Raw genomic sequence first — 15,741 nt, 5'->3', positions numbered from 1 at the left:
TTATTGATGGCGTAAATCTACCACGGGATATTAGAGATTACAGTAAGCGTTAGGAAGACTCAGGGGTATAATGACGGCGGCCGAGACGGGAGCCGCTGTGGTGGCAGGTTACAGCCATATGTTTGGGGCTTCATCTTGAATTTGGTGTTGGAGCTCGAAACTGGGACGCCTCAGCTCCCCCTTCCCCGTGCCCAACCGCAAGCCGGTGTCTCACAGGTGGCCCAGGTGGCTTTGCAATGGTCACGCTTCCACGTGAATGCTCCCAGGCCTCCATCAGCCAGCCTTAGAGCTGCCAAAAGCCCCGGTTTTGCCCAGTGCCCAAACCTGCTCGCTGTGCAACGGCGTGATGCCACGAGCAGGGCAGGGATGCTGGTGGCCAAAGCAGGACAGTTACCCCAGCAGCTTCTCAAGCCCTGAGCAGGGCCACGTTGGCACATCTGGCCAAGCACCCATCCTCACGGCACACCTCTCCCAGCTGTGCCGGCATATTAAACTTAGTTGAACAAATCAGTTTTGCTGGGAGAAAAGGGTGCAGAGCGGTAATTCATCCGTCTCTCCTCCCCACCGAAGGCATCTCGGAAGACTACTGTGTTTTCTACCCCAACTTATTATGCTTTCACTCCCGGGAGGCAACTTTCCAATGGGCAGAACGTGTTTTCCCTTGTCGCTCTTCAGCATCACTTCTCGCCTCACCCGTGTTTTGCTAAGATAGAGGGTTTATTGTAAACTTATTAATTACTTCATTTCTCCTGCGAGGAGCCAGGAGAGAAATTTTCAGAGGCAGCCAGGATCCGCTATTGTGTTGGCGGAGGAGCCGAACACGGCTGACGTCATGATTCATTTTCCCCATGACTGAGGAAGGCGACTCTCGGTGCCACGTCGCGCATATGAATCAGGCAGCGTTCCCCTGGCACAGCATGCCAGGCAATTCATCTTCCACCAGGACTTCTTCAAGCAGAAGAGAAAACGCCAAACTTTTGCAAACTTCTCTGCAAACCCTGCGGAGAGGAGGGTCGGGGAGATGGGGGCTGCAGCCTCCCCAGAGCACACGCTTGTCCCTCCACTTTTCATCACTTGGGTCTATAGCAGATATTTTCTGTGCCTGTAGACACATCGATAGGTCCCGGAGTGACTCCAGCACCCGTGGCCAACCCTGCAGCCACTGTGAGCATCTAAGGTAACTTTATAGCTTGCTTACTGCTGCCTTCTCTCCAAGCTTAGGAAGTATGTTCCTGCAGATACCAGGAGGAAATCAATATACACAGAAGTTCATAACAAACTAATCTGGTTTACAGCATGAATGAGACTTGCCTGGAAAAACTGAGATAATGACGTCCTCCCTTCTCAAAGCAGTACCAGCATCAGACCATTGATGGACAAATTGTTATCATGGAATCACAGAATCAAAGAATCACAGAATGGTTTGGGTTGGAAGGGACCTTAAAGATCATCCAGTCCACCCCCTGCCCTGGACAGGGACACCTCCCCCCAGCCCAGGTTGCTCCAAGCCCCGTCCAACCTGGCCTTGAACACCTCCAGGGATGGGGCAGCCACAGCTTCTCGGGGCAACCTGCCCCAGGGCCTCACCACCCACACAGGGAAGAATTTCTTCCTCATATCTCATCTAAATCTACCTTCTTCCAGTTTGAAGCCATTCCCCCTCGTCCTATCACTCCATGCCCTCGTGAAAAGTCCCTCCCCAGCTCTCCTGTAGCCCCTTTAGGGACTGGAAGGCTGCAATAAGGTCTCCCCGGAGCCTTCTCTTCTCCAGGCTGAACAACCCCAACTCTCAGCCTGTCCTCATAGGAGAGGTGCTCCAGCCCTCGTATCGTCTTTGTGGCCCTTTACATGTGGAAGAGCAGAAGGGGAGCACAGTGTGTATCCCAAATAAAGGAGTCATACATCCAGTTTGGGAAGCGACACTTTATTCTTATGCTAGAACAGCTACATCCATTGTAGTACAACATGTCAGGCTTCAGGGGGTGCTCCATCCTCCCCGGAGGAGAGGAGGAGGGAGACCACCAGCAAGGTGAGCAGGTACCCACAGCCTGGTGGCAGGCAGGAGGCCAAAACCAGCAGCAGCGAGCACACCCCAAAGAGCTCCCTCCCGTCTTCTGCAATCCTGAGATAACCGAGAGCCCAAGAGTCTCGGTAAGGAATAAAAAAGCACGCCAGCGACACCTGAGCACACCACACAACATAGATGTGTCAACACAGGTATGGCGTCTTCAAATGGCCATTTATGCTTGTGCTCGGCTGCTGAGTGCCGGCAGACTCGGGTAACTGGGTATCTTGAAAAGAATTTCAACCCTGTTGAGGGATGAGCTGTTTGCAAGAGCAGGAGGTATCCACAAAGAACCTGCTACTCATGCCTGGTCCTTCCCCAGGTCCCCATCCTCGGGGACCAAGCCCTTGGCTCTCATTAGGAGAGGACAACCAGGGGGCAGGTAGCAGCAGCCTCCTGCAAGGCTCGTCTCTCTGCTGGGACCCAAACTGGGGGGGATCCTTTTGGGAAAAGCAAAACCAGCAGTTCCCACCGCATTCCCAGAGAGATGCTGAAACAGTGTGGGCAGCGAGGAACACATTTCCCAGCTCCAAGGAAAGGATGGCGTCTTGGCAGAGGAGGGCCCTGGGATGGAGCTAGACTTGCCCTCCCACAGGACGGAAATGATGCTTTTCAGAGGAATCGGTGTGGTTTGGGAATCAGGATGAAAGAAGGGGGAAGAAGGAGTTCCCTGCAAAACAGAAGCAACCCAATGCCACAAATTAAGGGTGGGAGGGGAGGATTTGTCCTTGCTACCTCAAGTGTCCTGCCTAGGGGTGCTCCACACCTGGCTGGTGGCTGGCGGTGGGACGCTAAGCAATGGTCTGGCGGCTGAAGAGGTCGAGGGTGAGGGCGCTGAGGAAGGCCGGGATGCTGTCCTGGCGGAGCAGGTGGAGTTCGATGAGCTCCCGGATGGTTCGCGAGAACTCCGTTTCCAGAAGCTGCATTTTTCCACCGGAGGAGCTGGAGGCCTGAGGGAAGAGAAGAACAAGCCCGTCAATACGGCAGGGTTTTAATTCCCCGGCCGCAACCCAGGGGAGAGCAGGCGGCAGTGCCCCGAAGCCTCCTTCGGCGCGGATCCGCCTGTAACCAAGACACGTTCTCCACTGCAGCGCAGGAGTTCGTCACAGGGTGGGATGGGGCTGTTATTGGGTTGTCCGTTTCCAACGCCCCCACGCAAGACCCCGGGGTGACCCCCCCACCCCAGTGACAAACAGGGCCGGGGGGAGATGAGGGGTTCGACCATCCTGGAAAGGGGGTGCACAGGGGCCGGGCTGTGCCGCCGGCGCACAACCGGGGCGCCCACGTCGGGGTCACCGTCACCATCACCACGCAGGTCTTGGGTGGCAGGAGCTACACGCAAGGGCTTTCTCTCCATGAAAACACTTATCCCTGAAGTCATTCTGCTTCTGTAGGAGGAAGCAAACCTGTTCCTAATTAACACGACTCCTTCCCAACGAGCTGCTGATCCACCCTGCATCCCTAAAGTGTTTCTGGATGTTTAAATCAGCCCGGCAGTGCATTGCCGAGAGCTCCAGAGGAATTATTCCAGAGATGCTCTCATGAAAATAAGGAAACTCAACATGTGGGAAGACATTACAAATCTCCTGTAACATATAAAACAAGCAAAAAAAAAAGCTAAACGCCAGAGCAATAAGGAATGCTTGAAGCCTCTCTTGCCTCCGGAGGCACAAAAGCTGCTTGTTTATTAATAAACAGCAAAAACATCACAGCGCAAATGCTAATTTTTTTCCCCTGCCATTTTCCTCTTCAAAACGCTCCCGTTCCTAATTGCTCCGCAGCTCTGCTCCCCCTCGGAGCCGAGGCGATGCAGCGCGGGCGATGCCGGGCAAAGCCGGCATCCCGCCGGGTGTGCAGGAGCGGGGCAGCCCCCTGCCCCAGCGAAGGACGCCGAGAGCCAGCACGGAGGATTGCCTCGGGAAGGGAAAACATGGCTTCACCTGCTAGGAGAGAAGGGAAGCGATAACGCCGAGAGCCCCAGGGAACCTGCTTGTTTCTGATTTCATGTTCACGGGAGCCTGGACACATTCGATTATGAACTTTTCATGTACGTGTCACTTTGGATTGCGAAGAGCGCAAGGTAGCGAGGACGCCCCCGTCACCCCTGAGCCAGGCAGGGAATCTAAACAAGGTTTCCGTGTGGAAAAGTAAATTAGCTTTTGTTTAAATCTCCTCCACTTCGCCTTGGTTGGGTTTTGTCTGCAACTCCAACAGATGTTCAGTGCTTTAATCCGCGGCTTACGGAAGCTGCCTGACTCGCTTTCTGCACACCCGATATACCGCTGCGTCAGATTAGAGAGGCCACGTAGGAAGAAGGCAGACGAAGAATCATAGAATGGTTTGGGTTGGAAGGGACCTTGAAGACCATCCAGTGCCACCCCCTGCCCTGGGCAGGGACCCCTCCCACCAGCCCAGGTTGCTCCAAGCCCCGTCCAACCTGGCCTTGAACACCTCCAGGGATGGGGCAGCCACAGCTTCTCGGGGCAACCTGCCCCAGGGGCTCACCGCCTGCACAGGGAAGACTTTCTTCCTCATATCTCATCTAAATCTCCCCTCTTCCAGTTTGAAGCCATTCCCCCTCGTCCTATCACTCCATGCCCTTGTAAAAAAGTCCCTCCCCAGCTCCCCCGTAGCCCCTTTAGGTACTGGAAGGCCACAATAAGGTCTCCCTGACGCCTTCTCTTCTCCAGGCTGAACACCCCCAACTCTCTCTGCCTGTCCTCATAGGAGAGGTACTCCAGCCCTCTGATCATCTCCATTGGCCTCCTCTGGACCTGCTCCAACAGGTCCATGTCTTTCTTATGTTGGGGACTCCAGAGCTGGAGGCAGTCCTCCAGGTGGGGTCCGAAGAAGGCAGTTGGGGGCAGAGGGAGGGACGTACACCCGCAATCCACGCACGGCCAGAGGCGCCACGCGAGGCTGCAGCACAGCCAGGAGCTCGTACCGGGGGCGGGTGTTGGGAAAGCAGCACAGGTTTTGTTTTGCAAATCCCCCCCTGGATTCAGAGGAAGGTCCGAGTATTATGAATGCACCGCTTGTGTCTCCAAAGTCGGCGCTGAATTGGATTCACCTAAACCGGGGAATTCAAGCTCTGTATGAAATACACACTGCCTCCTTCGCAGATTTAAAACACTCTTTGGGCACAGAATTAATTTTCTAAGAATTTACAAGTAAATCCATTAATTGGTTTAGTAGTTTAATTAATTAAAGCGAGTTCCTTAAGAAATTTAGCATCCAGTGCCAGACCATTTGCTTGTGTTTTATGATCTCGGAAACGAAATAACATAAATGTTTTAAATTTCTCCTCTATTTTGAGCTCACTGGCATTGCGGGCGAAGCCTACATTTGAATAATTTGTTTTTTATGAGATTAATGGTAATTTCTCTCTACAATTCTTCATAACCGAAGTTTCCTCCTGCAGCAGAGGCACAAGAATAATTGTCAGAGAAAGTTATGTGAACAAACACGTGCTTTTGAGAAGTCTGTGATTTCCCAGCGAGTTCAACAGGACTGTCTCTTGGCTGTCGGATGGTCAAGGGAGTGACCGTCCTCCCCCTCCCAACCTCTGTCTCCCTAGGAACTCCAAAAAATCCAAAAACCTCAAAAAGCTTCCAAACCCCAGACATCTCACCCAGGTTTCTTATGATCTCCTCTGTAACAGGGACGAGGCAGGAAGGCAGCCACTTGGAAAAAAGGCAATTCCTCCTCTGCCGGGAGATGTTTACATGCTAACTTTGAGGATGGATGCACTTGCAGTTCAGTTCATTCAATCTCACACTGCTTTTAAAAAAATGTAGACGCTGTTTTTTGGTGTTTTGTTTTTCTTTTTTTCCCTGGGAGTGTTTTAAAATTGCTATCATTGTTACCTTTCTTATTATTTGTTTTTATTGCTTTTTTTCTTCACCCATCTGTTAATAATGTAGTATAGCCTGGGATATATAGATTTGTTGCTTTGAGTTCAACAGCAGGAGTACCTTTGCAGCCTGTGCTTTACAAATAAAGTGATTATACAAAATAACAGCAATATGTTCTCGCTAATTCCCAGGATTTCTTTTCAAAGGGCAGTCTGCACCCTGCCTGCTGCCCCCGGCGAGCCGCAGGCAGAGCGGGAAGTGCCGGGGCGGGAGGCGTGGGGGCGGGAGCGAGCAGGGCATCACGCCGAGGCGGGGGGATGCGCGGGGGTGTGCGGGAGCGCAGAGGGGGAGGACAGCGGAGGGGATGCTCTCCTGAATGAACGCTGCTGGCTCCCGGTTGTTTCACGCCGTTTTGGATCAATGCAGAGCATACCCGCCACTCGAGCTCTAAAAAAACCAGATTTATGAAAGATACAAAGCTGAAATTTCCAGCGGTTCAAAGCTGTAAGGGCGCCCGACTCCTCCTCTTCACAGTTCACAGCTCGGACTCCCTCCGTGCATTTTAAATCAATTTTTTAAATTTAAAAAAAGTCTCGACCCTCAAAGAAAAACTCCCGGACACAACCGCTGCTAACAGGAACCTGGAGGCGACGGCACACGCCAAGTATTCACGTGACACACTCCGTGTAATGCAATTGCCATTCACCCCAGTGACACATCCCTGGAAACTCAAAGTTCAGGTGAAGCCAAAAGCCACCCAAGCCCATCTAGGTAGAAAATGCCCAGCTGAGGAACCCAAACCAGTATCACTGATCCATGGGGACAGTCCATGAGTGGGAATGGAGCAAGGCGAGACCAGAGCGTACTTGAACCCAGCCCGAGCTGCTCTGTGCCCAACACCATTAACACGTCTTACTCGGAGCTACATCACGGTAGCGTCCTGCTGCTTTTAAAGTGTGAAAGAAAAAACATCAAGATTTAGTCAAACTGAACAGACGGAGTTGAAGGAAAAGCTGAGCCTGTGAGTACCCCGTCCGCCCCACCGCCAATGCATAGAGGAGCTGATGCAAGAGGAGACTTTGGGGACCCCCATCACGCTTCTCTCCCCTTTTCCCCACCACGCTGAGCCAGCCAAGCGCAAATATTCCCCCCGCGCCCCCAGATTCCCTGAGCACAGAGCAGCCCAGGATGCCGAAGCAAAGTACGGTGAGAGTATCATCTCACAGGTACTCATTACAGAGACCTATATTGGTTTCTTCTAATTCGTGGAAAAAAAATCCGCCCGGCTCACTAAACTACTGCGATTCAGGTCTATGTTATGTTTTATTCACATCTCAAATACTTGCAAAAGGAAAGATTCCAGCGTTCGCTAAGCTCCTTTGCCAGTTCAGTCTGATTTAAGGCCTATCGGGACCTTTTCTAGAAAAGCAATGGAAATCAATCTTTGCCCCGTGTTACGGCCCCCTCGGTTCTGCCGGGGGGGGCGGGGGGGGGATGCGATTCCGGCCATAGATTTGAAGGGTGACACCCTGTGTTTCTCCTCGCAGGCTGCGCTCCCCCATAGAGCGATGGCATCAGCGGGCAGGTTTCACTACACTGTAAAGCACAAGAAGACAGGTCTATTTACCACACGGAGACGTACACTGGCAGTAGCTGCTCCTGGATCTGCTCAGAGAAAGGAGCCGTTAGTACAATTGTTTTTCCACGAGAAGCAAGATCAGTTGCCGCCCGCCAGAAGGAAACATCATAAATCTTCCTCTTAACCCTGGAAATTGGTAAATTATTCAAGCTTTAGAGTTTAGATATACATATAAAAGTCTCTCAAATAACCACCAGCATGGTAGAAAAGAGAGTTCTTCTCTCCAACAGGGACCATCTCAGCACGGAGCAGACAATGCAGAAGATGTGTAAGAGCAATAAGCACTCCCAAACATCCCTGCTGGGGGACGGACCTGCAGCTGGCCAGACCGGGCTGGGAATGCTGCAACATATGGACCATAAAGGAGGCTCTCTCAACTGTTGTCACTTTAGCGTAGCCTATACAGAGCTCTCAACTGCACCGATTCTGCTGATGGCTCCTTGACTCCATGCTGCGGTCGCACAGGAACGCTCCCTGAGAACCAAGTCCCAGCAACTACCCCCAGTCCCTAAAGGGGCTACAGAAGAGCTGGGGAGGGACTTTTTTACAAGGGCATGGAGTGATAGGATGAGGGGGAATGGCTTCAAACTGGAAGAGGGGAGATTTAGATGAGACATTAGGAAGAAATTCTTCCCTGTGCAGGTGGTGATCCCCTGGGGCAGGTTGCCCCGAGAAGCTGTGGCTGCCCCATCCCTGGAGGTGTTCAAGGCCAGGTTGGACGGGGCTTGGAGCAACCTGGGCTGGTGGGAGGTGGCCCTGCCCAGGGCAGGGGGAGGCACTGGATGATCTTCAAGGTCCCTTCCAACCTAAACCATTCTATGATTCTATGATTTACTTCTCTGCTTGTTCCACCAGAGGTAGCTATGTCAACTGTGCGACAGTGTCTCCTTCGGACATTTACAAGCTAACGTATGGTTCCGAAGTAGTGCGCTCTGAACTAGACACACCAATTTTTTAGTTTCTTTTATGCCCTTTTCCTCTTCTCTCTGACATATTTTGGTAGCTAAAAACGATGGATTCCCTAACTCTGGCTCCAAAAGTGCCATCAGCTATAAACTGCCATGCAGTGTGACTTCAATCATGTAAAGGATGCTTCTTGAAAAATACCGGTTGAGCATAAGACCCAATGTCCTGTGGACCTTCAGATTCTAGAATAAGGTAGAAAAGAGGGTGGTTGCATGGCCCAAGGAGAAGGCTGACATGGGGATGTGGTATCATGAGAAAACATGGGGTAGAAATGCAGGAAAAGGGAGAAGGAGTTTTGCAGCATTCAATACAACCTGATAATCTCATCTAGGTTCCCTGTCCCATAAAAGGTTGGACCAGATGATCTTTCAAGGTCCCTTCCAGCCTGGGCTGTTCTATGATTCTACAATTTCAGCTTAAAGTGGGGATATTCTACCTCCGATTTCCACACCAAGAAAGCACAACTGCTGTTGGGGATGTATCCACGCAAGACACGTGCTCCTGCATCTTCAAACACACACCTCTAAGTGACAGAGATGGAGTTCTTGAATGGTTTTAGGTGAGCTGACAACAGCGATGGTGGAGCTTTGTGCCAGGCGCAGCAGGCAAGAGAGCTGTGTCGCAGCTTGGGAACCCCGATTCAAACACCTCAGCGTGAGGAAGGGTGAAGCCCAGGACTTTGGCAGGGATGCCAGAGCGGCTCTCCACCCCTTGGCACAGTCACAAGCCTCTGCTTTGCAGATGTCGCTTGGCCACGCTCTATGGTAGACGGTACTTTTCAAGGCTAAGATGTATTAGGGGTCAAAACGAGCAAGTGAATCATTGCCCAGTGACATTTACCCAGCGAATGTATCGTGGAGGCTCCATCTCATCTGCTATGCTCCTTCCATAAATCACTGTCCGTGCTGCATCCCTACGCACAACTACTCTGAATATGCACAGCAAACAGCCCCATGTGTGCCGAGGGAAGGGGCAACCCAGCTTCACGTGTGAGTTCATGCAGAGCTTCTCCCTGCTCCATTCAGGTCCACAGGCCTCTGGTGTTATGGACCATGCCGTGGCCATGCTCTCCTCTCCCTGTCCCACTTCCTACTGTCATTTCCCTTGTCCTTGTGGTGTTCCCCACCCCACCTCAAATCCCACTCTCACACAGGTTATGCACGTTTCCCCAGCAGATCAACCCCTTTGGCCATTTGCCTTCATCACTCGAATCCCTCAGACCTCCTCTTCGCGTGGGGCAGTCACCCCGTCTTCCCCAACACCTTCCCCCATCACCGGAAGTCCTCGGGGACAGCCACGCTGTCTGATCACCTCCGGAAACCTCCGCAGTGCCACCACCCTGTGCACCACACAGCCTCTGCCACCAACCGCCTTGGGCGCACTGGTGGCCCTGACGGCCCCTCGCCTCCCTCCGACACCTTTCCCAGTGGTGTCCACCGCTTACCTCGGCACCCATTAATACACAGAAACCCTGTCACAGCCCAACACACCTATTGGAAAATATCTTTTAAGAAGCCGCTCTGACCTTTAAACGAGAAAATCCTTTTGTTCCTGCCTCTTGCTTTGGATGCTGAGATTTTTCTAAATGTCAAAGGCCGCCTTGTCCACGTGCGGCACCCTCTCCCCGGGTCTGCACAGGGATCACCACTAAAGATCACCACTCCAGGTCGCGGCGGACAGGAGCACACACACACACACACACACACGGGGCAGCGCAGCAAGCACGGAGCCGGCTAAAAAACTGGAGCGCCCAGCAAATCCCCAGGGAAAGCGCGTGCGTGTGTCTGTGCGCACGTGTGGAAACTCTCCGCCGAAGTTATAACAACCCAAACACGAGGTTTGGAGATCTAATTGCTCAAACTTGGCTCTCTCGGGTGATGATATCATTATCAAGATCCCCCAATTGAGTTACGCCTCACCAATCAATCTCTCCTAAGCATCACGCGCTGCTCAAATACCAGGTCCCCAGGTAGCCACTAAATCACTTTAATTAGAGGCTGTTCATTTAAAATTAGAGAAATATTAAAAAAACAAAAAAACAAATTGTACCGCAAGATGTGCTTACGGCTGGAAATATTTATGAGGTTATTTAGCAAACTGTTTACTGGTTTCCTCCTCCTTTTTTCATGGCAATGGGCAGGTTTCAGCTGGTCTGACAGGACACCTGCCCAAGGTAGCTCTCGCAGGATGTGCAGCTCCTCATCAATCAAGTCACCTACTTTTCACAAATGACCATTCCTTGTCTGCAGCGAAGTTTTTCCCCCTTTAATATCCTCTTTGTAACCCAAAAGAGGAAGAGTACTTCTTTATAATAATTGCTTCTTGCCAAGACCTCTGACCTCCGTGTCGCCAGCTTGCTATATAAAGTGAATTTATGAGGCAGAGAGAGATGGATGCCTGTAAAGGGCCTTCCAGGAAATGTAATGAAAAAGCTGCTTTTAGCTGCTGAGCAAAGAAAAGCAAGCGCCTGGCAATGCCAAGAAGAAAATTGAAAGCTGGGGTGGAATAAGTGAGAAACAGCCCTGCGTGCGCTGAGATTTATTGCAAACATTTCCTTTCTTTTTCTTATTATTCAACATCGAGATGAACCACAGCCCCACAGTGTCTTCTGCGCAGGAGGTCAGCTCGTATACTTCCATCTTCATCAGAAACACGACCCGGGCACGACGCACACGAGCGACACGAGCGATGGGGTCCTGGATGCTGCGCCAGCCCAGCAGCAAAGAAACACAGAGGATTGCGTAGCAGTGGGTTTCTCCCTACAGCCACATGTTTTGATCTGCGTGAGCTCTCCTGCGCCCGATGTAAAAAGATGAAAAACATAAAAAAAAAGAGCGGGGCCACGCGCTGAAGCACCTGCACCCCTCTCCAGGGGGGAAAAGCGGCTGGTGTTGATCCTGGGGGACGGTGCTCTGCGCGGCGGAGGGCAAGTCAGCATCTTCTCTCAAAAGGTTTCTCCTACAGGTTAATGCCCTTTAGACTGTCAAATGCGATGCCATAAAAATAAGATCAAAGGCTTTAAAATAAGGGAAGCATATTTTTTTGATTCACACTATTACTATTTTATATCTGAATATTCCTATAGAGCTTTTCATCGTGGAAGACAGGCCTTTGAACTGCTGTGATTTCACCTATCACTGAGGAGCAACCCCTGGGGTAAAATGTGACAGCTATTATCAGGGTGCATTAATGTTACTCAACAGTTCAGGACAGACAGAGACAAATATATCCAATTTAAAACATAGGTTTGAAGAACTACTGCTCAGTGTGGATTAATACCCATGCATTTTCCAAAAGTGCTTTGAGAGTTTTAAAGAACAAGTACTGAAAACTAAAATTCCCTGTCTCGTCTATAGGATGCGTTCAGCCTCCCACCATTATGCTGTAAATTGAACATCAGTATTGTCAAAGAGGGAAGAGGGTAACATAAATGATTCAGCCGTAGCATCTACTTTTGCATCCACAGATTCTGATGGGGATGTCCAAACCAACTATCAAGGAGATCCACCCTGCGGAGGTTTGTTGAGGTGATACCTAGAAATGGTTCAGCTGAATACGAGACTGGTGAGACTAAATCACAGCACACTAGTCACATCACAGAGACGGGAAAATTGCATGGGATGTCCACTCTAAACCAATACTGACAGCCAGCTCTAAGTCAGAGCTTGAGATCCTAAATTACAACTTTTTAACAGGCCTCAGGACTGCTAAATAATGTTCACCGCCAAATACGTTTGTAAACATCAACCATGAAGGAGGGTAGATGAGAGCAAGGCACAGGGCTCACCGATTTTTTCCACCCCCATCCCATAAAAATCCAAACTATGAAATTAAGCCTTTAAAGCCACTACCTCGTTAAAAGGCTGAGGATCTTTACAAATCAGTGTCTGCCTGTCCTTGCCACACAGGGAAGCCATGCTGATCCCCCAGCCACAGGTATCTCTGACCTACACGAAGCCCTTCAGAAAAAGCAGCCAAACGCACGTTATCCCAACTGCTGTCGCCACCACGCGCTGCAGAGCTGGACCGCTCCGGCACCCAGGCTGCGGCTTTCCAACCATCTGCGAGGTGACCGTGTTGGACTGGTCAAGCTGCAGAGTGAGTAGCTAACAAGCATTAACAACATCCAGCCCATGTGTTCTGCCTAGTAAAATGCCAACCCATCTGTCTGTAACATTAGCGACTCCATAGAAGCCATATGCAGGAGAGACATAAATTAGGGAGAGAAAAATCTCCCGTTACTTTCTCTGAAATGACTCTGCAGTTGTCGCCGGCAATGCTAGGGACTGGCTGTTATTTAAGTTCTGTTTTCCCAGCCAAATCCCAGCCTCACGCAGCTCTCCAGCCTTGCCATCCAGAGGCAGCTTCTGCTCTGCTCTCGGCCCCGATGAACGTGGCGGCTTGGCACAACGGGAAAAGTAGGTGCAACTCAAACCAGGTCCCAAACCTCTCTCCCAGGAGAGCCAGGAGCGGACAGACAACTTGAGGGAGATGCCAGGGACTGGCAAAGGAACCCAGCACACGAGAATCCCTCCTTTAGGCAGGGAACTCATCTCATTAACCAGCCAAGTTGCTTATCACCTTCCTCTCCATCTCCCTTGCTGGGAGGAGAGTTGGAAACAACAGAGGAGCAGAGAACCAAGAACATGGACTTTCTGGAACATGAGAAGGAAGCACCTATGGGAGAAATGCAGAAAAAAAATCATTCATGTGGGCTTTAATGAAGATGGCCTGGTTCCCGGAGCGGGGAGATACTCCACTTGGGAACTGCAGCCGTGAGCACGAGGTCCATGAGAGAACGCGAGCAGCTAAGTTTGCAAAACCCTGCGTCGAGGAGAGATGGCTGGAACCACGGTGGATTTGGATGGCAACTTTTTGCAAGCTGCCGCGTTGCCAGGGAGATAGGCACCCGCTCCCCAGAGCGAACCACCGCTCCCCAACAGGCAGAACTTGCTGGAGCCTTCACCGCTCACTGAGTCACACCAGGCACGCGCCGTCCCTCCGCTTCACTGCTTCTGCATCATGCCTCTGCCAAGGACCTCCGTTTTCCCTTCTCCAGGTTAGAGAAAATAAGCAGGGAAACCTGAGACTCAGCCCAGCTGAAGTGCCTGCACATGACACGTGGTGCAAAGAGGTCCTACGGACTTCAGGACTCACCAGCTGCCAAGTGGAAAAGCAGCCCCTCGTTCGGGAGCTGGGCATCCAGTTTTGCAAGAGGTGGAGGCTGAGTGCGCGCTGGAATGGTGCAATGAGCAGATCACACACGCCTGTGAGGCATGTCTCACCGGAGCAACTGCTGCTCTGCGATACAGCACACACCAGCGTGTGATTAATACGTTTATCCTCCTCATCTTTTTGGTATCCTTCTGGAAGTCTCGTCACAGCCAGGGCGGATGTAAGACTAAAGAACTGAACAAGAAGATCCCGTGACCAATAACGGCTCAAGAGACCATAAGTGATAAACGTAACGACAAGCAGACAATTAGACCTTAGATATGTGGCTGAAGGATGGGGCAGTATACGGAGCATGCCTGTTCCCGGCTCATTGAGTTTGCAAGGCTTGTGGGGGAAGGAGGAACAGATGGACCTGATGGCAGATTACAGCTGAAATTCTCACCATGTTTATTCATTACCCTCTTCTAGCTCTTGTTTGTCACAGTCTGGCACCCCGGGCTAAAATGCAGGTTTAAGCCTTACATCAAGGAAATTGGTGACACATATTAGTCACCTCTGCGCAGAGCCAGTGCTCTGCGGGACAGTCAGTGCTACGGAGGGCAAAGCCACCGCTCAACTGGGAGCATGAACTGGTCAATAATCGCCTCTTCCTATGGGACTGTGCGACTTGCTTATCGTTATGATCTGCCAAAGCGGAATTTAAGTGTTGGCTTTGGAAATAACATCAGTTGCTGTTGCAACATCAATAGCCAAATTTCACAATCTTAGCATGAGTCGAGGAAGGCGCTTTCATTGCTCTTGTTTTTTTGCTGGCTCACATTTTCTTCGTTTTTCTTCATTTGAAATCGCTGTCATCAGCACGACTGTCAACCGGACCAAAGTGAGCATGAGTTGTCACTACCCAGAGAGTCAAAGAAGGAAAGGAAAGTTGACTTTGAACATGCAAAAAGTTTTTCTTGTGCCTTCAAGAATGAGTTTTAAGCATTAAAAGCTCACGCAGACCGCATCTATAGCCACAAATCAAGATTAATTCTGGGGAAGAAGATGTCATTATTTAAAAAAAAATCAGCATTTCTTTCTCAACTTCAACACTTTTGAGTGCCCGGAGCTGGTGGTTACCAGTAGCTGTATTTGTGGAGTTACTCAAACAGACTGGTAGTCCACCAGCAGGAAAAGCCGAGGAGCAAGGTCGTAGGGAAACCAGTCAACTGGCTTGTACAGGTTGTGTCTGCTTTCAAGAAATGGGCTTTTAATGGAAAACCCAGTGTGAACCAGAAGGTCCCAGGGCTCCTCTACTGTTCCCTCCTCCAGCAGACCTGATCTCACCCTAAGAAGGGAGCCCACAGCTGAAGAGACAGAGGTTGCAGCTAAGGAGCGAATAAATAGGGAGATGTCAGTACTCAGTGAAAAACGAAAAGAAATTCCACTGTATCCCTCGAGGGGACACTCAGACCTTTGGGCGACGACGCATTTGCTGAAAGCTTCTGCTGTTGCCGCCTGTGCTGTCATTTGGCACTAACCTCCTGAAGAACATGGCAAGACAGCGCTGCTGGTTCTCATGTCTGGATGAACATGCTCCTCTTCCCGTAGGGAAAAGGAGAGGTTTTTCTCTTTAGTGAAAGCACCATGTTCGAGAAACCTCCGAGGAATCTGCCTGGGGCCGTGGCCCTCCCCGTCTGACACACATCTGACTGGTTGTCTCTTCCTGCTGGTGTTCTCCCACTGATGTGCTGCCATCCGCCACTCAGCTCCTTTCGCTGGAGGTGCAGGGTGGGGGGAGGAAAGATTTATGCAGACACCATGTATGCAATTATGAAAACAGAAGACAAGACACCCGGATATCACACAAATTGATGCATTTTTGCTGGCAGCCTTTTTGCACGATCCAGTAACAGCTGTCATGCTCCAGCCTTTCTCATCTGAGCTCCGCTACCACTTCAGCATCCTTCCCCATCCTTTAAGAGGGCTGTCTTTTCCCTTCCCTTCCCTTCCCTTCCCTTCCCTTCCCTTCCCTTCCCTTCCCTTCCCTTCCCTTCCCTTCC

At 50.9% G+C, this 15,741-nt stretch overlaps 1 protein-coding gene across 1 annotated transcript in view; it reads right to left on the bottom strand.

Moving 5' to 3' along the window:
* Positions 1 to 2,856: 2,856 nt before the first annotated feature.
* The window catches only part of MAD1L1 (MAD1 mitotic arrest deficient-like 1 (yeast)), a 385,928-nt gene continuing 373,043 nt past the window's right edge, over positions 2,857 to 15,741 (bottom strand). Inside the window, exon 17 of the mRNA XM_009885704.1 lies at positions 2,857 to 3,015. Coding sequence (XP_009884006.1) covers positions 2,857 to 3,015 — 159 coding nt within the window. The remainder of the gene's footprint in view (positions 3,016 to 15,741) is intronic.

This window comes from Charadrius vociferus, unplaced genomic scaffold (assembly GCF_000708025.1).
Source record: "Charadrius vociferus isolate BGI_N301 unplaced genomic scaffold, ASM70802v2 scaffold430, whole genome shotgun sequence".
Classification (NCBI taxonomy): Eukaryota; Metazoa; Chordata; class Aves; order Charadriiformes; family Charadriidae; genus Charadrius; species Charadrius vociferus.
The sequence above is the reverse complement of the archived record's forward strand: the minus strand, read 5'-3'. Positions and strand labels throughout refer to the sequence as shown.